General features: G+C 54.1%; 2 protein-coding genes across 14 annotated transcripts in view; both read left to right on the forward strand.

The window, feature by feature from the left end:
* Positions 1-64: 64 nt before the first annotated feature.
* Positions 65-6,475, forward strand: RXRB (retinoid X receptor beta; the record flags this gene model as incomplete). Of its 2 annotated transcripts, none has more annotated exons than XM_082732525.1 (10): positions 65-296; positions 966-1,213; positions 1,725-1,881; positions 2,244-2,423; positions 3,484-3,656; positions 4,056-4,185; positions 4,383-4,515; positions 4,619-4,722; positions 5,033-5,138; positions 5,233-6,475. In XM_082732525.1, the coding sequence occupies 10 exons, from the start codon at positions 65-67 to the stop codon at positions 5,378-5,380; spliced, it is 1,611 nt and encodes a 536-aa protein (XP_082588651.1). In that variant the 3' UTR covers positions 5,381-6,475. The 2 variants fall into 2 exon arrangements, with proteins under 2 accessions (XP_082588651.1, XP_082588652.1); XM_082732526.1 differs by having other exon boundaries at positions 4,631-4,722.
* Positions 6,476-7,266: 791 nt separating this feature from the next.
* The window catches only part of COL11A2 (collagen type XI alpha 2 chain), a 29,738-nt gene continuing 13,391 nt past the window's right edge, over positions 7,267-23,613 (forward strand). The window contains exons 1-31 of one of the 12 annotated variants that reach the window (XM_082732536.1): positions 7,281-7,517; positions 7,805-7,952; positions 10,607-10,756; positions 10,893-11,103; positions 11,558-11,720; positions 13,159-13,350; positions 14,227-14,304; positions 14,464-14,715; positions 14,949-15,011; positions 15,677-15,856; positions 17,971-18,030; positions 18,132-18,173; positions 18,400-18,462; positions 18,814-18,888; positions 19,358-19,444; positions 19,903-19,959; positions 20,321-20,374; positions 20,462-20,515; positions 20,610-20,663; positions 20,851-20,904; positions 21,107-21,160; positions 21,243-21,287; positions 21,407-21,460; positions 21,894-21,938; positions 22,114-22,167; positions 22,365-22,409; positions 22,526-22,579; positions 22,796-22,840; positions 23,052-23,105; positions 23,231-23,275; positions 23,489-23,542. In XM_082732536.1, coding sequence (XP_082588662.1) covers positions 7,299-7,517; positions 7,805-7,952; positions 10,607-10,756; positions 10,893-11,103; positions 11,558-11,720; positions 13,159-13,350; positions 14,227-14,304; positions 14,464-14,715; positions 14,949-15,011; positions 15,677-15,856; positions 17,971-18,030; positions 18,132-18,173; positions 18,400-18,462; positions 18,814-18,888; positions 19,358-19,444; positions 19,903-19,959; positions 20,321-20,374; positions 20,462-20,515; positions 20,610-20,663; positions 20,851-20,904; positions 21,107-21,160; positions 21,243-21,287; positions 21,407-21,460; positions 21,894-21,938; positions 22,114-22,167; positions 22,365-22,409; positions 22,526-22,579; positions 22,796-22,840; positions 23,052-23,105; positions 23,231-23,275; positions 23,489-23,542 — 2,805 coding nt within the window. In that variant the 5' untranslated portion in view covers positions 7,281-7,298. The other 11 variants (XM_082732544.1, XM_082732540.1, XM_082732541.1 and 8 more) reach the window with 11 other exon arrangements.

A 23,613-nucleotide genomic window follows, 5' to 3' on the forward strand; every position in this document is an offset into this window, starting at 1 on the left:
TCCCCTGGTCAATACTTGGGAATCCCTGGTACCTCTTTGGTATCCTTGCACTCAGCCAAGAATCATGTCTTGGGCTGCTCGCCCGCCCTTCCTCCCCGAGCGGCATGCCGCAGGGCAGTGTGGGCCGGTGGGGGTGCGAAAAGAAATGCATTGTGGGGTCGCCTCCCGGTGGCGGCGGCGACGGCCCTGGCTGGATCCCGCAGCGGCGGCGGCGGCGGCAGCAGCCGGAGAACAACAAACCCCGGAGCCGGAGCCGGGGGAGGCTGGACGGGACGGGATGGGCGACAGCGGGCGGGGTGAGTGTCCTAGCGGACGGACAGGCGAACCAGTGACCGCGTTATCTGCGACCCCTCCCCCCAGTCCCCAGGCGCGCTTTCCCTGGCGCTCCCGCCCCCTTGTTTGTAAACATGCGTCCCCTCCCTCCCGGGGGCCTTAGCGCCCTCCCCCCCGGGGCGGGGCGGGGAGGGGGAAGCTTCCGCCCTCCCAGCTTTGGTTGTTTGAGGCCCTGTAATCTGGAGGTCCGGGGCGGGGACACGAGTCCTTGAGTTTGGGGACTCTGGACGTTTGAAGGCAGATCCTGCGTCCTAGGAGGGGTCTCTTCCGCCTCTTTTCCTTGTACAGTCCGGCTACAAGCTGGGAATGGAGGGGCCGTCAGTTCCACCCCACGTGCTGCCCCACCCACATAAGACATGTCTGGCTTGGGGTGACCAAATGCATTGCGTGGAATTCTCCCTCGCTTGATCTAGCCTGTCTTTTGTCAACCTCCTCCTCTCACCACAATTAGGAGTTAAACTGTTGTTTGACAACAGGGTGTTTCTGGACATGAGGATGAGTGGAATGGGTTGGGGTGGGGTGCGATAGGGGACTAGAGAATTAAAGTCTCCAACTGGATGATCTAAGACTCATTTTCTCTTTTTTGTCTTTCTGTTTGTCTGTCTCTGTGCCTGTGTGTACCCCTCCCTCAGACTCCCGAAGCCCAGACAGTTCCTCCCCAAATCCCCTTCCCCAGGGGGCCCCTCCCTCTTCTCCTCCTGGGCTACCCCTACCCCCTTCAGCAGCCTCCTCCCTTGGAGGCTCTGGGGCCCCACCCCCGCCCCCGATGCCACCTCCCCCACTGGGCTCCCCTTTCCCTGTCATCAGCTCTTCCATGGGGTCCCCTGGTCTGCCCCCTCCAGCTCCCCCAGGATTCTCCGGGCCTGTCAGCAGTCCCCAGGTGAGAGGTCATGGCTCACTGACTGCCTCTCCACTTTCATTTCCTTGTTTTCCTTGTGACCCCAGATCCTTGTGTGAACTTCCCCATGGCCCACTGACCTTCCAGTCCTCTAATCCTGGCAGGCCTGTGGTCCTTGTGAGACCCCTTGCCCTTCCTGAGGTGACTGATCTTTCAGTGCATGCTTCCTCCCCAGCCCTGTAAAAGAACCTTGATATTCTGATGTCCCTTTGATTTATCAGGGTTTTTTGCCCTTTTTGTCCCATCTGCCATCCTGAGATACTTGCCCTTCAGGGCCCCTGTATTGCACAATTTCAGGGAGAATTGTATGCCTAATGTCTTTGGGGTTGTGCTCCAGGGGTTCCCCTTCACGTAGACTGCAGTGTAAATAATGTCCTCTGTAATGTGCAATGCAGGGCCCTGCCTAGATGGTAAGGGATGATTTCCATGACCTCTGAGAGATTCTCCTTCCCAATGAGTCTCCCTGTGACTTCCCTATTTCCCCCTATCCCAGATTAACTCAACAGTGTCGCTCCCTGGGGGTGGGTCTGGCCCACCTGAAGATGTGAAGCCACCAGTCTTAGGGGTTCGGGGCCTGCACTGTCCACCCCCTCCAGGTGGCCCTGGGGCTGGCAAACGGCTATGTGCAATCTGCGGGGACCGAAGCTCAGGTATGGGGCTCAGAGGATGACCAGAGAGGAAGAAAGAGAGTGTCTGACATTTACCATCACTTGTGGGATTCCCAGGGGCTCATGGGGTTGCACTGCAGCAGGTGGGTGGGGGGAAGCCTGGTGATAGGTAAGGGACCTGAAGCTCAAATATGGGATGGGGGATGGTCAGAGGAAAGAAGATGTTGGTATAGGGTTTTGAACAGTGAACAATGAGGAGAACCCTCATGTCTGGGTCCTCCTTCTCTAGATTTGGTAAACACACAATAGATTTAAGCTAAGTTCGCTGGGGGGAAGTTGGCAAGAGACTTAATGGAGAGGGATCTACGTGCAGCCTTGTTAGTGCTATTCCCCTTGCCTTCTAGGCAAACACTATGGGGTTTACAGCTGTGAGGGCTGCAAAGGCTTCTTCAAGCGCACCATCCGTAAGGACCTGACCTACTCGTGCCGGGACAACAAGGACTGCACGGTGGACAAGCGCCAGCGAAACCGCTGTCAGTACTGCCGCTATCAGAAGTGCCTGGCCACCGGCATGAAGAGAGAGGGTAAGGGCCTGCATCAGCCAAGCTTTCTGGGCTACCTTATGGGAAAGGAGGGAGGAGGTGGAGGGAGGCTGCAGAAAACCCGAGACTATACTTCTCAGGAGGACTGGACTGTTCTCTCTCCTCCTCTAGAGGGCGATATTTGATTTCTCTCTCCCCTCATCAGCTCTAGTCCCTGAGTTTCCTCCTTAAAGGGGGTACTCCTCTGTTGCCTGCTCCTTTGACCCCTCCCCTCCCTCCTGCTAGGGTAGGCTAACATTTCCTGAGCCACAATGGGCTTCTCTGTCTCCTCTTCAGTTACCTGAATAGTCCCTCCTCCTTGATACAGTGGTTGCTTATCTATGGTTCTTCCTCCAAAGTCTGGGACTCTACTCTCTTAAGTTATAGACTTTACTGAAGACCTCAGGGCTGCCTTTCTTTTCTTTATCTTCTTAAGTGTGATTCTGGAATTTTCAGATACTTTGGAGTATCTTGGTCAAATCCCTCCTTTTAGAGAAGATGAGCCTGAGGCCTGGTTTTCCTAAGGTCATGTAACAAAGTGGGGATCAGAACCCATCCTTGAAGACCTAGGCCAGTGATCCTTTCACTGCCTCTTAGTTGAATCAGAAGAGAGTCAGATTTGCAGTCAGGTACACATGGATTTAGATGGATGACTTACTGTGTATTATGTGAACTTAGACAAGCTATCTAACTCTCCAAGCCCTACAATCTTCATCTTTAATAACAGGGATAAGAGCTCACAGGATTCTCACAATAATTGGGGGAATATTAAAATGTGTTTTCATATTTTTTAGCATGTAGTTGGTCCTCAGTTTAAATGTTAACTTTCTCCCTAATCCTTTACCATCCCTTCCTGTCCTCCTCCTTGGTTTATTTATCTGCCCTTTTATAACCCCTGCTTTCAGACTGCCTCTGGTCCCCTGTTGCTAGTGACTTCCCCAATTCCTATAAATATTTTCTAAGGGCCATGAGAACCTTGATAAGGCCCTAAGGACATTTCAGAACCCCTTACTGCTGACTATTGACTTTCCCCTTTTTCTTTTCCTCCTCTTCCCACCCCCAGCGGTACAGGAGGAGCGTCAGCGGGGGAAGGACAAGGACGGGGATGGGGAGGGGGCTGGGGGAGCCCCCGAGGAGATGCCTGTGGACAGGATCCTGGAGGCAGAGCTTGCTGTGGAGCAGAAGAGTGACCAGGGCGTTGAGGGTCCTGGGGGAACCGGGGGTAGCGGCAGCAGTGTGAGTGATGGGGTCAATCCAGTCTCTTTCCTGATGGGGGGTGGGGTGGGAGTCTAGGTTGGTTCTGTTTCCCTCTCCTCTCCCTTTCCCTCCCAACCCTCCCCTCCAAAACTGCCTGGGACTGGAAGTGCTGCCAAACAAGGTCTCTCAAACATCCGAGGTGGGTGTGATAGTTTTCTCTGTCCCCATCCCAAAACAACCCAGTGGTGGAACCACAGGCAAGTTCTAAATGCATAATTGTTTTCACGAATGCCAGAGGAGAAGCCTGACTTACAAGGATTGGTTCAGATGGTTTTGAAGGGAGACTCCTTTAAGGAGGTGTTGTCAGAAACCTCTTACAAGGGGGGCTTCCACTGTACCTCCAGACCTTCCATAACTCTTACCCCCCATCCCCCGCAGCCAAATGACCCTGTGACTAACATCTGTCAGGCAGCTGACAAACAGCTATTCACGCTTGTTGAGTGGGCGAAGAGGATCCCACACTTTTCCTCCTTGCCTCTGGATGACCAGGTCATATTGCTCCGGGCAGGTCAGTGACCTTGGATCCCCCTGAGCTCTTGACATATGACCCCTACTTCAACTTCTGACCTTCAGTGACCCCAGTGCATACTTATATACCACGGGGCCCAAGTTCATTGACCTCACCACTTCTTCTTCTCTTCTCCTGATATGCTTTGAATCCCATGGTCTGATCTCTGGCTCCTGACCCTTGCTGCCCCAACCCAGGCTGGAATGAGCTCCTCATTGCTTCCTTCTCCCACCGATCCATTGATGTCCGAGATGGCATCCTCCTCGCCACAGGTCTTCATGTGCACCGCAACTCTGCCCATTCTGCAGGCGTGGGAGCCATCTTCGATCGGTCAGTGGCCCTCGGCTGGGCTGGCCTGTAGGTAGAGGGGGTGGGGCTATAGGCTGGTCCGTGTCCAAGGCTGGCTGAGCTGTGACCTTTGAGTGACCTGCAGGTCCCTCTCCAGGGTGCTGACAGAGCTAGTGTCCAAAATGCGTGACATGAGGATGGACAAGACAGAGCTTGGCTGCCTGAGGGCAATCATTCTGTTCAATCCAGGTAAGAGGAGGATCACCCCTATCTCTCAAGACCAAGGCAACCTTGGAGCCTCCTCTTCTCCAGAGACTCCTAAGTTACCCAGCTATTCCCCTCAACCTGGCAATCTCCCAGCTGACCAAGAAAAACCCACATCCACTGATACGCTCCGATTTGACCCCATTCCATAACTTGCCCTGCTTCCCTTGCCAGGCATCTGGTAAAGGGCCAGTAGGTGGGGCCCAGAAGGGACATTGTGTGGGCTGCATCTCCACATTTGTTCTGACTTGATTTGTTTTCCTTCTTTTTCCCCCTCTTTTCCCTGCCATCCCAGATGCCAAGGGCCTCTCCAATCCTAGCGAGGTGGAGGTTCTGCGGGAGAAAGTTTACGCATCACTGGAGACCTATTGCAAGCAGAAGTACCCTGAGCAGCAGGGACGGTGAGAAAGAGCTGTGGGGGTGAGGGGTTGGGTGCGATGAGGGTGTGTTCAGGGCACATGTGGTTCCAGCTATCTTCTCCTGCCTCTCCCTCAGGTTTGCCAAGCTCCTGCTACGTCTTCCTGCCCTCAGGTCCATCGGCCTTAAGTGTCTAGAGCATCTGTTTTTCTTCAAGCTCATTGGAGACACCCCCATTGACACCTTCCTCATGGAGATGCTTGAGGCTCCCCACCAGCTGGCCTGAGCCCAGACCCAAATGTGGTGCTCCTCACCTGAGGAGTACGCATCCGAGGGGGACTCTGGCCTTGGGGCATGGTGGGGAGGGGCCATGCCCTAGAATCTTGGTGGGGTGAGGTGTAGAGGGCACAGCTGAGACCTCCAAGAGGATCCATAAACTCTCCAGGGGTTTTGCGTGATATCCCAAGTCAGAGGGGACTCCAGATCCTTGTGAGGGCTGGACCTCTCTCTTCAGTGGCCTTGAGTCTCTGAATTTGTCTGGGTCTGCCATGATTTGGGGTGATTTCTCATCCCCTGCCTGGAACGATCTCTCCTTCCCCCAGCACAAAGCACTGGCCTTGCTCACAGGACCTTGCTTCCTTCTCATCTTGCCTCACTTAGCTACCCATGCGAAGAGAGAAAATGGGAATTCGTTCAGAGATGGATATCGGGGGGCAGGCCCCCCAAACTGGTGGACATGGGAGTAGTGCTCTGGCAGTTGGGGGCTACTCTGGAAGAGGGAGGGTCCCTGTCACTGTCTCCTGTCCAGAGTCCCTCTTACACTTCACCTCCTGCTGCAATCAGACTGAAAAATAAAAAGATGGTGGTGGTTAAGGGGTGGGTGGAGATGTAGGAACCCATCTGCTATTTTTAATTTCCTCTGAGGATAGAGACTTGCAGTTAGACTCAAAGAAGTACTGTACTTTCCCAGGTTGACTAAGAAATGCCAGTGGTGGAGGTGGTGTTTGGGAAAGGGTGGGCCCTGGAGATGGTCTGTCCCCAGGGCCCTTCGAGCACTGGCCTTCCCAACCCCTTCCCCCACAGTTTCTTGTCTAACTAGGGGAAGGGGCCTGGGGTGTGCTGGCAGGGTGGGGTGGGGATGGTTTGGTGAGTAGTCCTCAGGCCCTTCCCTTCACAGCCCTCCCCCAGACCTGGGCACACACAGTGTGGCCTGGGGGACACAAGACCCTGGCCTGAGAATTGAGGGGGGATGGTCAGCCTGCAGAGATGGCCTGCTGGGGCTGCATGACTTTTGCCCTGCAGCTCTTCTCTCTGGGGTTCCTTTCCCTTCTCTTTCACTCACACATAAAATAGCTTTCAAATTAAATCGCTGTTTTCTGGACTGAGGTAACTGTATTGGCCGTGCGCGTGGGGGGTTATCCGGTCGGGAGCTTCGGTCGAGCTCCCTTGACGCCACCGCCGAGGTTCCCTGGGGCCCCGAGAGGCGGGCACAGGGTGGGGGACACAAGGCGCGCTTTGTCGGGGAGGGGGGAAGAGGGTGTGCCAGCCTGGGGGCGGGGCCGGCTGGAGGAGGTAGACGGGGACAGCTGATTTTCAAAGGCGCCTTGTTCGCTTGCGCCCTCCTAGCGCCAGTGGGCGGCGGCGCCTGGGCTCGCTCCTGTCTTCTCCCGCCGCACCGCGGGCTCCGGGCAGACCGGGCGCCGTGCCCGTCCGTGGGGGCTCACCGGGCGCTGAGCGCCCTGGCCGCCTCCGTCCTTGCTCGCCCAGAGGCGGCCTCTCGTCCCTGAGTAACCCTGTTTCCCTGCGCTCTTCCAACGAGCTTCGACGGCCCCCTCATCTCCCCGCTGGGTCCCTTGCCACCTGGGCTTCCGGATTCCCTGACCTCCCCCCGCCCCCGTTTTCATCTCCTTGGACCTGATTAGCCTGCGTGTGTCGGGCTGTCCAGTCTCTGGCGGTATCTGCCCCCATGCCAGGTCCCTCTGCCTGCGGTGTAACCACCTGCCCCGCCCCTTGCAGCCCTCGGGTAGCAGGTTCCCAGTCGCTATCTATAGCCTAGTCTATAAATACCCCCGCCCCAGGCGGGCTCTGTAATTACACTGGGCGGGGCGAGGGGAAAGTAATTATGGAGACCTGATGGGGGGAGGTAGAGACCCCCCCCCCCCCAGGCCCGCCTCTCCCCTCCCACTGTGCCCTAAGTCCCTCCCATGACAGCTGAAAAGGGGCTCTGGGCCCCCAGGTGGGAGGGAGTTGGGGTGGGGGCTTTGACGGGACCCCTGAGGCCTAGAAAAGGAAGCGGCAAGGGAAGAGATACCGGGATTCCCGAAAAGGTAGTCTTGGGTACAGGCCATTCAGTCTGCAAGGAGCAGGGGAGAGCAGTCCGAGGATCAGCGAAGGAGGGCTCCCGTCCTCCCTCCCCCAACCAGGTGGAGACCGAGGGTGGGGTTTCCCCTCGGTGGCTGTGGGCGGGCGGCTGGAGGCGGGGGCTGGGCTGGGCTGGGACGGGGGCGGGGGCGGGGTGGGGGCTCTGGGCCGCGGGGTGGCCGGGGACACACAGGAGCGGCGGCCACCGAGGAAGGAGTGGCGCCACAGCCCCGACGGGCGCCCGGTTGCATGGAGGTGGGCCGCTGAGAGCTGTCGCTACCCGACAGCCCCTGACCTCCGCGGGACCCCAGCGTCCGAGGCTCAGAGCCTGCTTATTCTCTCTTGTCAGCTTTGGGGCGTTCTGTGCCTCTGGCCGCCCGTAGGTCCCTGGGACCCGGTGTTCGGGTCGCCAGCCATGGAGCGATGCAGCCGCTGCCATCGCCTCCTCCTGCTGGTACCGCTAGTGCTGGGGCTTAGCACGGTCCCCGCCAGGGCAGGTAAGAGGAGTCCCTGACGCCTGCGTCCTCGGAGTCAGGCTCCAGCTCTCAGTATCCCCCTGGGTAGGGGACAGCTGATGCCTAGGGCAGAGCTTCTAAATCCAAGAAGGGGATTTGGGTGGCTAAGGGCCCTGGGTGGAGGGCAGGTCACCTGGGTCCGTGGGAACCAAGGTAGGGGGAATCTCTTTGCCTCCTTGTAGGGACTGGGAGAGGGCAGGTAAGGCTGAAAGATGAAGTCTCACCTTAAAGAATGGGACTGGGTGCTGGGGGTTCTCCAGGGAGAGCCGAAGGTGTGCCCAGGTCCTGCAGATGATGGGGTGGGGAGGCAGATGTCAGTATTGATGGGTGAGCATTGTGTGTATGTCTTCTAGGCTTTTCTATCTATATGTCTGGGGTGAGAGGGGAGCATCTGTGGGTCAGTGCAGAGCTTAGTAGGTAGAGAAAGAAGGGACCCCTGGACTATTTGTCCCACTGGCTTCCTGGACAGCATCCCCTTCCCCCTCCCTGTGCCCTCGATGCTGCCACGCGGCTGGCTCTAGGGAGCACTGGGGCTGGCTGCCAACAGGACGGCCGCTGGACAGGCTGGGATCAGGTGTCTGAGGCAGGAGCCAACTTTTTGCATTCCTGCCCCACCCCTCCCCCTCTGGCCAGCGGGGCTCCCCTGGGACCCTGGTGTCCACAACCCCAATCTTTTCCTTCTTTTTCCCAGGATCCAGAAGTCCTGGCGCCTAGGAAAGGGATTTGATGCCGGAGAGGAGGGGGCTGGGAGTACCTGGGTTCTGGGCCAGGCAGGAACAAGCCTCCCACTCCTGGCAACACTGAAGGCTGATTTGCATATAACTCTACTATTCATTTCTTCTTCGTTCTGGAGAGAAAATGGTCAGAAGAGCAGCATAAAGGATTTAAATTAGATCACAGAAAGAGGAACTTCCATGATGCGAGGAGCATGAGGCTGAGGGACAGGAAATGGAAGCGTGCCATGTCTGTGGACTCTTGGAGCCTTTTTCAAGGAGGAAAGGAATCTTCTAGGATGGAGATGGGGGATGGTTAAGATGACTGTCTTTTATTTTGGGGCTGAGTGGCTAGAGATGGGACTCTATAGGGAAATGGGCTAGTGTGGAATTCATAGGAGTAAAAAAAAGTGGGGGTATTCAGGGACCAAAGGTAGAGGGTAGGTGGGGTGATGGGGCTGCCTGAGAGGAGCTTGTGGGGCAGACCGAGGCCAGAGTCAGTGGGCACATATGTGGCCTGAGGTGGGCAGACCTGTGGGTACGTTGTCTATAGGATGGAACTATTCTCCTGTGGGGTTTGGTGAAAGGTAGGGGGCCTCAGAGGTCTCCTTGGCCTGGGGTCTCTGTGAGTCTCTGTGTCTCTGTCTCACTCACCTTCCTCTCTCAAAGCGGCCCTTGTGTGTTGGTGTTTGCGGAGCTGCCACACTCAGGGGCCAGGCTCGGGCGGGGGGGGTGGTGGTGAAGGGGAGGGCAAGGCCGTGGTTTCCCGGCTCCTGGACTCAAAGGGCCTTTTCTCTGCCTGTCCGCCCCACCTCACCCACCCCACCCAGCTCTGCTCTCCTGATCGCTCTGGCCCCTGCCCTGCCCCATGCTTCTATGAAAATTTTGCTGGACTTTCTTTGGGATTTTTCCAATCTGGAACTGATGGCATGAGGAGTGTGTGTACTGGGGAGCAAGTGAAGGAAAGGTGATCTTTGTCTTCCAGGGAGTTTGAGCCTGAGGAAGCTGAATTCTAGATGGATAGAGGGGATGGCCTGGGTCTCAAATCTTTGGATCCAAGAGGTGGGGGTAGTGGGGCAGGGTTGAAGTTCCAGGTGTGGGGAGCTTGCCCGGGTTTTGGGCAGGGACTCTGATGGGATCAACAGATGTGTGGCTCTGGGCCCTGGACCTGCTCCGCTCCTCATGGCAGCCCCCCCCCACACCCCCGGCTTCACAGCCCATCTCCCGAGCCAGGGGCACAGGTTCCTGGGGTGGCTCTTTCTGCTATCTCCATCCTCAGCATGGTCAGAGTTGTCCGCACCTCCCCAAACGCAGGCACTGAAGCAGCTTGGAGCCCCATCCCCATAGATCTGCCTCTCTGCTCCCTCCCAAGTGCTGTCCCCTCCCTGCCCGCACCTCCTGTGCCCAGAATGATCGATTGCCCAGATGTTGTTTGTGCTGGAGATACGGGAAAAAGGCCAGAGACCCAGAGACCCAGAGATATGGTAAGGGAGTGAGAGAGGGACAAATAAGGGGGAGAAAAAAACATAGAAGGAGCGGGAGGGAGGTGGAAGAAGAATGAAGAGACAGGGAGACAGGAAGATAAACAGATGTAGAGAAAGGAAGAGTGAGAGAGACAGAGAAGGGGAAATGGTGGAGAGAGATCCGTAGGTTGAAAGAGATCAGGAGAGACTGAGCAAGACACCCTGGGAGCAAGAGGGGCAGGGGTTATGTGGAGCTGAACACAGGGCCATTGCTGCCCTCTTCCAGGTGACTCTGGTTTCCCATCTGTTCAGGGTCTATTTGGGGGCAGGTAAGGGAGGAGTGACCTTTGCCTTCAGAGAGCTTGAGCTCCAGGAAGCTGAGTTCCAGACCCCAAATGCCCCCATATCTTGGCCTTCCTGAAGGTGTGTCCCTTCTCCTGATCCTCATGGACTCTCCCAGGTACACCGCCTGTGGATGTGCTCCGGGCCCTGAGGTTCCCCTCCCTTCCTGATGGCGTCCGGAGGGCAAGAGGCATCTGTCCAGCTGATGTGGCCTACCGAGTATCCCGTCCTGCCCAGCTCAGTGCACCCACCCGCCAGCTCTTCCCAGGTATGGGTGACATGCTGGAGTAGGGAGAGCTGGGGGAGGCCATGGGGCGGGGTCTAGAGTCAGACATGGTAAGGGAAAGGTTTTATGGTTCTTTTTGCCTCTCATTCCACCTGGTTGTGTCTCTCTCGGGTACCAGGAAGTTTTCCCAAAGATTTCTCATTGCTGACTGCTGTCCGGACCCGCCCTGGCCTCCAGGCTCCCCTCCTGACTCTCTACAGTGCCCAGGGTGTCCAACAGCTGGGCCTGGAGCTTGGCCGACCATTCCGCTTCCTATATGAAGATCAGACTGGACGGCCTCGACCCCCAGCTCAGCCAGTCTTCAGAGGCCTCAGCCTAGCAGATGGCAAGTAAGTCACTTTGCTCCTCTGGTCTGCCTGGACTGTTCCTTCAGGACATCTCCTTGAACACTGACCCCAGAACCCCCACTCCCTGAACTAGGAACCCCAACTGACCCTTTTGGCCTCACCTCACCTACCTATTGCCCAAACTTCCTACACTTCTGGCCCAGGGTTTGGGCTTTAGTGTTTAAATCCTTGTACGTAGTACTAGTCTATGCCTTGGGCAAGTGAACTTTTTAAAGCCTCAGTTTCTATGGCTATAGGGATGATAGAATCATGACAATCAAATGAGGAAAGTATTGCCTGGTACCTGGTGCATTGTAAACTTTAGTCAGTAAATAGCCACTCGGATTACTGCTACTATTATCATTGGCTCCAACCTTTCCATCAACTGCTCTCCAGCCCTGTTGACTCCGTCCACCCTCAGTCAATCACTTGACCCACTCCCTCCGCCCATGACCAGGTGGCACCGTGTGGCTGTGGCTGTGAAGGGCCAGTCTGTCACCCTCATAGTTGACTGCAAGAAGCGGGTCACCCGGCCTCTCCCCCGAAGTGCTCGCCCATTGTTGGACACTCATGGAGTGATTATCTTTGGTGCCCGCATCCTGGATGAAGAAGTGTTTGAGGTAAGCAGAACATAGAGAACAGAGTGATTGCTTGTCCCGTATCTTGTGCCCATTGCCCTTCTGGCCCTAGTACTCCATCTTCTTTGAGCCTAGCCCTTCATTCGAGCCCTCGTGAATCTCTATTTGCATTTCCTATCCCTGGGGCTAATTTTCTCTGTTGAAGAATTAGGTGCCCACTTATATGGCAGGATAGCTGCCTTTATCAGTTTTCATGAGTCTACCTATCTGTTCACCCCTTCAACCAGTCTCTTTATCTACACCCACCCATTCATATCCTCATCTAACACCCACCCATCCATTTACGTACTCACTCACCGATCAAGCATTCAGGTTTTGTATCCATCCCTTGTCCATCTTCTCTGCTCAGCCACTTTTTTCTTCACTCATCCATCACTCTATCATCTTTAACCCATCCATTTATTCACTCATCCCACCCAGCTCAACTACCCATGCATATGAGGTGTACATATGCATGTACTCGTCCATCTTCTCACTCACCCACCCATCTCCTCACCCACTCACTCTCCATCCTACCATTCATTCATTCACATATTTCACTTCCATTCATCTCTCTGCCTACCAGTTTCTTTCCTCTACTCCATATCTCCATTTATCTACCTACCAATGCTCCCATTCATTCATTCACCATCCACCAACTCTCCCATTCAATCAGTCATGCATTTGAGCCCCATTCATTCACCCACTGACCCATCCATCCATCCATCCATCCAACCATCCACCCACCCAGCCAGTCCATATTCTTTGAACACCTGCTGTCCCAGTGTCAAGGAGAACACGGAAGAGTAATATAAGGTCTTCATTATTCTCAGGAGCTCCCAGTTCCTCTTTGAAGATGAGACAATAACCCCAAACAATAATGCAAGGCAGGGTATGCAAAGAATCATGTGTGGGCTCAAACAAATGTCATTCGAATTCAAAAGTGTCTTCCCTCTCCCCCATTTTTAGAGGTCCTGAGAATTCTAATCATTACTTTTATTGGAAAGTCAAAGAACTAAGACTTGGCCACTGTTTCCAGAAGACTTTGTGGAAAGGTTCATGCATTACCACAAAGGGCAGGGGGTGGACAAACAGTGTTGGATTTAGAGTTGGAATGTATGAATTGTAGTCTACAATTACAAGTGACCTTGAGCCAGTCATTGCCATGTTGAACTTTCCTGAATGGAATATTTGAACAATAGGCATAAATAGCCTTGTTCTACTGATTTTCCAGTTGTGGTGAAGGTCCAGTGAGATTATAGATGAGAAGGTCCTTTGAAAGTTGAAAAGGGCTGTGTACATGGGAGGGCGGATAATGACCTTCTCCCATTATGTCCTTTTACCTACTTTTGGCTCTTACCCTGCATCCCAGACTCGATCCTCTGTCTCCGAAACTCTCTCTGCCTCCCTCCCTTGAAGTTCATCCTCCATGTCTTTGCAGGGTGACATCCAGGAGCTTGTCATTGCCCCAGGGGTGCAAGCTGCCTACGAGTCCTGTGAACAGAAGGAGCTGGAGTGTGAAGGAGCTTGGAGGGAGAGACCTCAGAAACAACAGTCTCACAGGGCCCAGAGATCTCCAAAACAGCAGCCATCAAGACTTCATAGGCCACAAAACCAGGAACCTCAGCGACAGGTGAGGGAGCTGGGTGAACCCCAAACCACAGCACACTCCAGGGAAGGGAAGTACCCAGACACCTCCCCAGGGGAATACTCCCAATGTTCCAGAGCTCCTCATCCTGTTTTGGGCTTCTGTCCCCACTCCACTAGAGCCACTCTAACCATGCCTCCCTCTCCCAACCATCACTCCCTCTTCCCAGTCCTCATTCATCAACCTTTTTATTTTCAATTAAAAATAAAAAGAGTCACTATGAAAGACTTCATGGCTGGGAGCTGTGTCCCCTGCTCGTGTCTCCTTTCCTCCACCAGTCTTCCTGGAACTGTGTCCTTGGGTTTCACATCCCTTCCTTGAATTAAGAGATTGGGGGGCAGTGTGTGTGTGGGATAAGATGCGGGGACAGAGGATGGGCAAGCAGAGTAGGGGAGAGACAGAACCAGGGAGAAAAGTTGAGACAGTAAGACCTAGGAGGAGAAGTGGGAAGGAACAGGAGATAGAGAAAATCCCAGAAGAGTGATGGGTCTATGGAATTCTGTGTTGGGCCCAAGTCTCTGTCCCCCTGCATATGGAGGTGCAGAATAAAGGCCTGGGTGGTGGCAAGGGGAGGGAGGGAAAGGAGACGATGGATTGGGTGGCATCCAGATAGTTAAGGTGACAGATATGATCTAGGGTCAGTGGTCTGAAGGTTGGAGGGTCAATCTCTTAATCATGTCTACTTCTGTCCCACATGTGGGACCCACGGCCCCACCTCTCCCCAACCTCTCCCCAACCTCTCCTTTTATCCCTAACTCCTACCCCATTTCCAAACCCCCACACCATCCCCTCCTCTCCCTCTACTCACTCTTATACCCCTCCCTCTTCCTACTGTTCCCATTGCCCCTTCCCGAACCCCAGCCTGCTGAGTCTTTCTACTATGACTACGAGACCCCTTATTACGATGTGATGACTGCAGGGACGACCCCTGATTATCAGGTAAACTTGAGGGACCCCTTTATTTCTTCCCTTCCTCCCACCACCCCTGGAAACATCTCCTAGGGCACCTTCCTCCCCTCTTAACATTTGGGGAGAGACATCATTTATTTAGATTATGGGAGTGTCCTCACTGCTCCCTCCCATGTCTCTCTGCTACAGAGACCACGGAGCCCCAGCCGCAGGGCTTCCCCTCCCCCCAGGGGGCGTCGGACCCCTCCCAGAAAGCCTACCCCACCTGCCAAGAGGTCAGCAGCCCGGCAGGCGCCCCCCTCACCAGGCCGGAGGCCTTCTCGAATTGGAGGTTCCGGCCCAGCGCGGGGCCTGCCTCCCCCCTTCAGACGCCCAGCTCGGCGGGCAGCTCCCCCCACTGCCCAGGCCCCCCCCAGGACCAGAGGAAGCGGTTACCGGCAGGTAGAGCTGGGGCATCCAGATCTGTGCCCCCAAACCTCTATGGCCTCGGAGATTTACTCTCCCCAAACTGTCCCCCTTCCAAAGGGGCTGCAAGATCTGAGATTACCCCCACCGCCCCAGTACAGACACTGCCCACAGCGGGGGACAAGTTGCTGCTTTGCCTCCCCTCCTGCTAACCTCTCTTCTTCCTTTCCACCCCACATTACTCTTCTCCCCCTTCTCCTTGGGGTTAGGACCCCACCCCAGGTGAAGAGGAAGGAATACTGGAATCGAGCCCCTTGCCACCCCCTGAGGAGGTAACTCCATCCCCCACCCTCATGCCAGCTGGGGGCAGTGGGCATCTGTGACCCACTCCCCTTACCCCACGTCATCTTGGTGAATCAACTCTTCCTCTGGCCGGAGGGCTCTTTGTCATATCCATTTGTGGTCTTCCAGTCACTCCAGACCTATTGGCCTGCTTGTCTTTCTAAGCACAGCCATTTTTTTCAATGTCCATGTCTCCTTCCATTAGTCTTTGATTCTGGAACAACTTCTTCCCCATGTTGGTGTCAAAAGGTTTTCATCGTATTTCTGTTCCCAGGAGTCTTCTGTCCAATCTTGTCACTTTCTCTGTTCTGTTTTTATATCCTTTTCTTTGATTATTCTCTGGACTCCTTTGTCTACCATTATCTCCACAAACTGTCTACTCTGTGTCCAGCCCTCCGGCCACTCTTCTTCCTTCTTTTAATTCATTTTTTCTTCCCACCAGGCCCATTTTGGGGGCATCCCTCCTCATTTGGGGCCTTCGATGGCCCTCCCCTTTCTATACAACCATTTCCCTTGCTTTCTTTGGGAGAAAAAATCCAGTCCCAGTTACCCTCAGAATTCTTTGGGCCAGACCCCACACCCTTCGGGCCCAGGGAAAACCTCCTCTCAGCCCTAATGCCCCCATCTACCCCTCTCCCTCCCCATCTCCGGGAAGGAGCAGACAGATCTCCAGGTCCCCTCCACAGCCGACAGGTTCCTGACAGAGCAATATGGGGAGGGTGGCACAGACCCCCCAGCAGGGCCCTACGATTACACCTATGGCTATGGGGACGATTATCGTGAGGAGACGGAACTTGGCCCTGCCCTGTCTGCGGAGACAGCCCCCTCGGGAGCCGTAAGTGAAAGGAGCTCCTCTTCCATTCTTGACCTGCAGTGGGAGCTGGAAGAATTGCTTCCTGTTGTTTCTGATTATTGTCTATTGGCTGCAAGCTATCTCCCATTGATGAGTCACCTTTTTCTGTTCACATAAGATGTATATGTTGCTTGAAAGGATGACTTTCTGCTTTCCCCTGCCAAATATCTTGCCCTGTGACAACTCATGGATCCTTCTGTCCAGGGCAGTTGGGATTTTTTTTTTTTTTCCTTTTTTAATCCTATAACCACTTCCTATCTTTCTTGGCCACTTTCTGTCTCAATCAAGTTGTATTTCATAAAGCTTTTGGCCAATAATCCCCTATTTTTTGTCCATTGTCAGTCTGTCTCAATCATTTCTTCTTGGTAAAAACAATTTCCTATCCATGTTGCTGCCAAATGATCTAACTTCCTATGACATGTTTTCTAACCTACAGGTCACTCCCTGTCTATCCTTTCCTGTCTTCCTTGGCCATGGCATCCATCTTAGTGACTGTGACAGTTTGTACTGAAAGGAAGTTATTTATGTATTGGCTTTAGTTTTTCATGCTGTCTTGTAACAATTTCCTTTGCTAATAAGCCACTTCCTGTGTGTCTCAGGTCATCCAAATAATAAAGTTTCCACTGTGGGCCTAGATATTTATCATGGCTACTTCCTGTGTGTACTAGCCTTGATGTCTGTGTTTTCTGGAAGAATTACCTTTTGTTGTCATAATCCCCTTTCCAGGAGTCACTTTTTGTCTGTTTTGCAAACAACTTCTTTCTCTTGGTCATGGTAGCCATGTTGTTGTTGAAGGTCCACTTCCTGGATCTTCTTTTCTTGGCTGCTTCCTGTCTGTCCAACCACTTCCTGTTTGTCCAGTTCATTTTCTAGCCATCTTGGCCATCTTTAATTTTTCTTGGCCCTGGCATCATTCTTGCTTCCAAGTGTTTGTCCCTTTGAAATGTCTCCCTTAATTGTTTCCCATGTCTTCAACCACTCCCTCTCAGCTGGGAAATTTCCTGTTTATTCCACTCATCTTTTGCTTGCCTTGCAACTAGAGCTGCCTCCTCTACCCTGCTGCCTTGTCCCACACTTTCCTTCTCTAATATTGCCACCCTTGACCTTATGCTGCCTTTCCCTTTTGCTGCTTTCTGGAAATTTGAGGTTGATATGGGATATGGGAGAGTTTGAAAATTCATCATTGCTGTTTGGTCAGGATGGAGGCGGAGGGGTGGATTCTGAAGGTCTTTGTTGGGAGAGTTGGGGGGGTGGGGAATGATTTCCATTCTTCCCATCCATATTGTGGTTCTGGCCTCAGTGTTGAGGGTGGGCATCTGAGAAGTGTGGAAAAGAAGGAACTGGTGGGCTTGGAGTATAAATGAGGGCCAGAGGAGGGATGTAGTGTCCTTGCTGGGAGAGGGACTGGGGTTCTGCTCAGGGGCTTGAGCAATAGCCCAAGAGCTGTATCTTTCCAAAAACCAGTTATGAGGTCTGACTGCCTTCCAATTGTACTTAGAGTATGGGTGTTTAACCTCTGTAGAGTTTTTAACTTGTGAACCCTTTGAAATTCTAAGAAAACTTCTGTGCATAAGGGCATATACTTTCTCTTTCCCAGAAAAGACTTCTTAGATTATGTCAGACTCTCATATGGATCCATGCTCTTCCTCAAACCCCGATAAAAAGCAATGTACAATCTTAGAGAGATGCTTATTTGGTAGATTGCAGTAAGGGTGAGGTAGCTGATAGTTTCTTAAAGTTCTAAAGATTCCTGGAGTCAAAGGGAGCTTGGGGAATAGGGCACGGTCTTCCAGAAGAAGGTTTGGGAAGTTTAAGGATGTGGTTTGGAATTCCGGGAAGTGTGTGAAGATCTTCCTGAAAGAGGTCGTCAGGGAAATGAGGAAGTTTGTTTGCTAAGATGGAGCTGGGAATTGGAGGTGGAGAGCTCTGAGGTCTCCTTGGAAGACCTAGGAGGTCTGTGAAGAGGCAGTCACATAGGGTTGGGGAGGTCTCCAGAGGATCTGAGAGTGAAGGAAGGTGGGAGTTGGGATGGGAATAGTCCTGGTGTCCTGGCTGCTCACAGGCCCCACTGGGGGTTACATGTGTGTCTTCTTCAGGCTGCCCATGGACCCCGGGGGCTGAAGGGAGAGAAGGGGGAGCCTGCTGTGCTGGAACCTGTAAGTCACTGTTGGTCACTGAGCTGAAGGCAGGGGGAAGAAGAAAAGAAGGTAGGGGTGCTAGCACTGTAGCCTCTGACTTCTGACCTTTGGTTCTACAGGGTATGCTAGTAGAGGGGCCTCCTGGCCCAGAAGGCCCTGCGGTAAGTGCAGCTTTGACCCATTCTCCTCCATTCTTTTCTCAGAGACCCTTCTTACACATTCACCTATGTCTTCCCCACATATGCCCAGGCCTCCTTCTCAGAACTCTGGAGAGTCCTTCCAAAGCTTCCCAGATTTTCAAATCTCTTTTGTAGAGACCACTCCTCAGTCACATACCCCTCTTCTATCTGAATTCCCATACCTGACCCACACCTTTATTTTCCTCAGGGGTTGATTGGTCCCCCTGGTATCCAGGGCAACCCAGGCCCAGTTGGAGACCCTGGTGAGAGGGTAAGGGAGTAGTGCATGCGTGTGTGCATGTGTGTATGTGTGTGCAGAGAACTGCAGAGGAGCCTCTAGTACCCAACAAGGGTACAGGGGTGCCAAACTAAGTAATTCCTCATTAAATGGCTGATTAATGAACAAGGGGTTGGTGTGCTCCTCAACACCCAGAAGAGAGGACAGGCTCTGATTGGGGAGGGGTGTAATCTGGTATCTCACCCTTATTTTTCTGTATGAGGGTAGGACGGTTTAGGAAAGATATAGGGAAGTTTATATTTATTCTGTAGAGGGTTTCACACTGATGCCAAGACCCTAACATTCCCTAACTGTCCACCTATCCTCATTTTCTCCCTATTCTAGGGCCCCCCTGGCCGAGCAGGGCTCCCTGGATCAGATGGGGCCCCTGGCCCTCCCGGCACATCTCTCATGCTTCCAGTGAGTTGTCTTCTGGGCTTTGGAATGGGAGGGGCAGGGGAAACTGTTCTGTTACCAAGAACCAGAAGACCAGGAAAGCTAAGGAGGAGTCTTGAAAAACCATCAACACAGAGATTGATCTTTGAGGTGGATGGACTAGGGCCTCATTAAAGGACCCAGAACCAAACATGGATTGTCTAGAACTTGGCAGAAAATCCACATCGCGGGGACTCTGGAAACAAAGGAGAGTTTTTCTGGAGGAAGAAGACAGAGAGTGGGGCAGGGGGCAGGGAGACAGAAGTAGAGTTTCTGAAAATCTATACTTGATTATCTGAAAACCTCCCATGGGAGACTCTGGAGGAGGGCATGGGCCAGGGGGTGTCTCTGCACCTGGGAAAAGGGGAGAAGTGCGGGGTGAAGCCTTTGACTGGGAGGGTTACATGAGCTTCCTGGAAGAGAATATAGACCTTTCTTTCTCTCTACCCCTCAGTTCCGGTTTGGCAGTGGTGGGGGTGACAAGGGCCCTGTGGTGGCAGCCCAGGAGGCTCAGGCCCAGGCGATTCTGCAGCAGGCACGGGTATGTAAGGCTGGAGGGGATGTTGGCGAAGGGATGGATATGGAGGGCAAGTGGACTTTAGGAGGAGTTGGAAGGGTAGGTTGGAGTAAATGTGGGGCAGGTAAGGTCTGGTTGGTCTGGGACTGAAAGGGAGGTAGGTTGGGGAGAATACGAGGCAATGGAATGAGAATTGAGAGTGGAAAGCTGAGGGGCACCTGGGTGGCTCAGTGCGTTAAGCCTCTGCCTTTAAAGCCTCAGGTTATGGTCTCAGGGCTCTCTGCTCAGCAGGATGCCTGCTTCCCCCTGCCTCCACCCTCTGCCTGCCTTTCTGTCTACTTGTGATCTCTCTGTCAAATAAATAGTAAAATCTTAAAAAAAAAAAAAAAAAAGAGTGGAAAGCTGAATTTGGAGCGTGTGCTGGGGTTGGAAGTTCTCCTGATGCCTCTTCCTCAGCTCTGCCGTGTCCCTTGCTCCCCTAGCTGGCGCTCCGGGGACCTCCTGGCCCCATGGGATACACAGGCCGCCCTGGACCCTTGGTGAGTTTGTTTGATATTGGGGTAGAGAGTTCTTTATTTTTGTATGTGGGTATGGATAATTCTGGAAAGGGACCAAGTTAAAAGTTATTTTGCAGGGCGCCTGGGTGGCTCAGTTGGTGGCTCAGTTTGGCTCAGGTTATGATTCCGGAGTCCTGGAATCGAGTTCCGCATCAGGCTCCCGGTTCCACGCGAAGTCTGCTTCTCCCTCTGACCTTCTCCCCTCTCATGCTCTCTCACTCTCTCTCTCAAATAAATAAATAAAATCTTTAAAAAAAAAGTTATTTTGCTACTTTTGGGAAGTGCTTTGAAGTCGTTGTTGGGTGTGTCCTTCAACATAGCCGCTCTCTCTTTTCTGTCCCAGGGACAACCTGGGAGCCCTGGCCTGAAAGGAGAATCAGGAGACCTAGGACCTCAGGTGACAAGTCCCACCCATCTGATCCCCCGTCCAATGCCTCCCTTTCTGTCTGTGCTCTTTAACCCTGCCCTGACTCTCTCTCGCCAGGGCCCCAGAGGACCTCAAGGTCTCACAGGCCCTCCTGGCAAGGCTGGGCGAAGGGTGAGTGGGAGTGTGGTGGGTGTGGGTGGGAGACAGGACTCAGAGTGTAGGGGACGATGCCTCTGTTTGCTCTGACACTTCCTTTGCACCCCAGGGCCGAGCAGGTGCTGATGGAGCCCGAGGGATGCCTGGAGAACCTGGAGTGAAGGTGACAGGCCTGGGTCCCTCTCTGATGCCTGTGACTTCCAGCCCCATCTAAGCTCATTTGTTTTCTGGGGATGACCAAGTTCCCAAAGTTTCCCCATGAAGTGGCACCTCCGCACTCAGGACACAGGAGGGAGGGATGAGGAGGGAAAAGAGCAAGGACCTCACCTGGGCTGCCCCTCTTCCCCTAGGGTGACCGAGGTTTTGATGGACTCCCAGGGCTCCCTGGGGAGAAGGGACACCGGGTGAGTATATTGGGGTTAGTGCATTGTGATGAGGGTGTAGGCCTTCTGTGGAGGGGTGGGAGGGGTAGGGAGCACAAGGCAAGGGAAGGAGGCTCAGGGTCCCAGCAGGAGCTCAATGGATGAAACTGGTTGGTTAATTGAAGAGGGTCAGTGTCTGTGCTGGGGGCTCTGAGGCCCCTCTTACCTGGTCCCCATTTTCTAGGGTGATACTGGTGCCCAGGGCCTTCCTGGACCCCCTGGTGAGGATGGAGAGCGGGTAAGTATTGTGGCCAGGGCAGGGGGTCAGTATGGGAGAGGTGTGGAGGGTGAGGCTGTTTCATCATGTCCTCCTCCTCCAGGGAGATGATGGGGAGATTGGGCCTCGGGGACTGCCTGGAGAATCGGTGAGTGACTAGGGGGCTAGTGGTGGAGCTCTGGGGATGCCAGGGGAGGGATATGGATACAAAAGGCACACATTATTTCTTGCACATGCATGTCATTTCTTCCCCTCACCTGATTGCAGGGACCTCGAGGTCTCCTTGGCCCTAAAGGCCCACCTGGTATTCCTGGGCCCCCGGTATGTGACTGTCCCTGACTTCTGACCCTGATGTCACCCCCTGACCCTTCCAACTCTCCACCCTTCCTAGCTGCCTCTCTCCCCCCCACCTCCGGTTCCCCCTCCCTGGCCCCACCTCGCTCTGCTCCAGCCTTTAATCCCAGGTGCCCTTGCAGGGTCTTGTGGTACAGTCCACCAAAGGCTCTGAGCATAGCTTAAAAAAAAATCTTCAAGAAAAACAAAACAAAAACCTGCAAACCCACAGACCCATAGACCCACGCCCTGTGGATCTGGGCTGGCTTTGTTTGCTTAGGTTTGGGATGGATTGGAGGTCTGACCAACATGAGGCTGCCCTGTCCCACCCTCTGGAATGGCCGGGCCTCCCAGAAACCACAGGTCCTTCCAAGGCCCAGGCCCCGCCTTCCAGCCTGCTCAAGCCCGTCTCATGTTTCAGGGAGTCCGAGGCATGGATGGTCCCCATGGTCCCAAAGGGAGCTTGGTGAGTAAAGGGCATGGAGAACCTTAGCCAAGGTCCTGTTTCCTTGGTGATCATTTTGACGCCCTGCCTGCTTCTGGTTCTTGTGCTCTGCTGTCCCAGCTAGGACTCAGCTCTCCGCCCTCAGTTTGTCCCGTCAGCATCTTCTTTTGACCTCTGCCTGGTTGCTTGTTTCTAGGGACCCCAAGGAGAGCCAGGACCTCCTGGACAACAGGGCACTCCTGGAACCCAGGTGAGTTATCCTGCCCAGCCCCTCCCCATCTTTAACAAGGGCTTCCTGGGCTTCCACAGAGGGTCAGACCCTGGATGGAAATTAAGGGTCTCAAACTCCAGTGCTCATACTCCGAATGGGGATGCTGGCTACAGGAGAGAGCAGCCTCCTCTGTGGGGCCCTCTGACTTCTCTCTCTCTCTCTCTCTCTCTGCATAGGGTCTCCCCGGGCCCCAGGGTGCCATTGGGCCTCATGGAGAGAAGGTAAGTGACTAAGTGATTGGGTGACAGCGGATGGGCTAGTCACTGTGTGGCTAGGACTTCAGCCACTGTCTGATCTGATCCCTCTCGTGACCCTCTACCTCCTCCTCTCCCTGCAGGGTCCTCGAGGGAAACCAGGGCTCCCTGGCATGCCTGGCTCCGACGGGCCTCCGGTGAGTGGGTCCGCACCTCTTAATCCAAATTCCATTTGACCCTCCATCCCAGTGAATGACCTCCAAGTGCATTTGGTAACTATCCACATGGTGTGTCCCCCCTGGTCAATTGGCTTCATTAGGGTCACAAGGGGAAGTGGGGTTAAAGAGGGGAAGGGAGGGGGGCAGGGAAGGTGATAGTGGCCAGTGATCACATTCTCCTTCCCCTACCCCCAGGGTCACCCTGGAAAGGAAGGTCCTCCTGGAACCAAAGGAAACCAGGTGAGATCTTCCATACCTGCTTTCACCCAGAGGGAGTTTCCACCCAGACTCTGGGGCCCCAAAGTCCTTGGGTTTTCCCTGTCTTACCATTCATGTGGCTCTGAATCCCTATCCAGACTACATTGTTGTCTGTACTGTTTCTTCCATGCCCTGAGGCCTCCACAGTCACACACCAAGAGCCCTTTTTAGATACCTTTCTTTCTTCTTCCAGGGCCCATCTGGACCTCAGGGTCCCCTAGGATACCCAGGACCTCGAGGTGTCAAGGTAATGGACAACCAGGGTGGGAGATAAAGGACTGTGGTCAGGGGAGCCAGCTGGGGTCTCAGGAGCTCGATCCTTCCACTCCAGCCTCCGTCCCTGATCTGTCTCTGTCTGCCTTCTAATTCCAGGGTGTGGATGGAATTCGTGGTCTGAAGGGTCATAAGGGTGAAAAGGTGAGAGAGGCGCCCCCAGCCTCCCGGCACCTCCACCCTGCCCCGCACCAGCCCTTCTGCCCAGCTCTTGCCCCGCTTTTCTCCCTCCAGCCTGCGCTGTGCTGCTCTCCAGCTCCGAAATCCACCCTTCCGCCATGTTTTCCGAAATGCTCCATTTGACCTCCTGACCCCCTATCATCTCTGGTGACCTCCTCTCACCCCCATCTTTCTCAGGGCGAGGACGGCTTTCCCGGGTTCAAAGGGGACATGGGCGTGAAAGGTGACAGGGTGAGTAGAAACCCACACATTGGCCCCCCAACCCGAAGTCCTGATGTTCCTCCATGTTGGAGCCCCCAATC

The sequence above is a fragment of the Mustela nivalis genome (genome assembly GCF_964662115.1).
Source record: "Mustela nivalis genome assembly, chromosome: 5".
Classification (NCBI taxonomy): Eukaryota; Metazoa; Chordata; class Mammalia; order Carnivora; family Mustelidae; genus Mustela; species Mustela nivalis.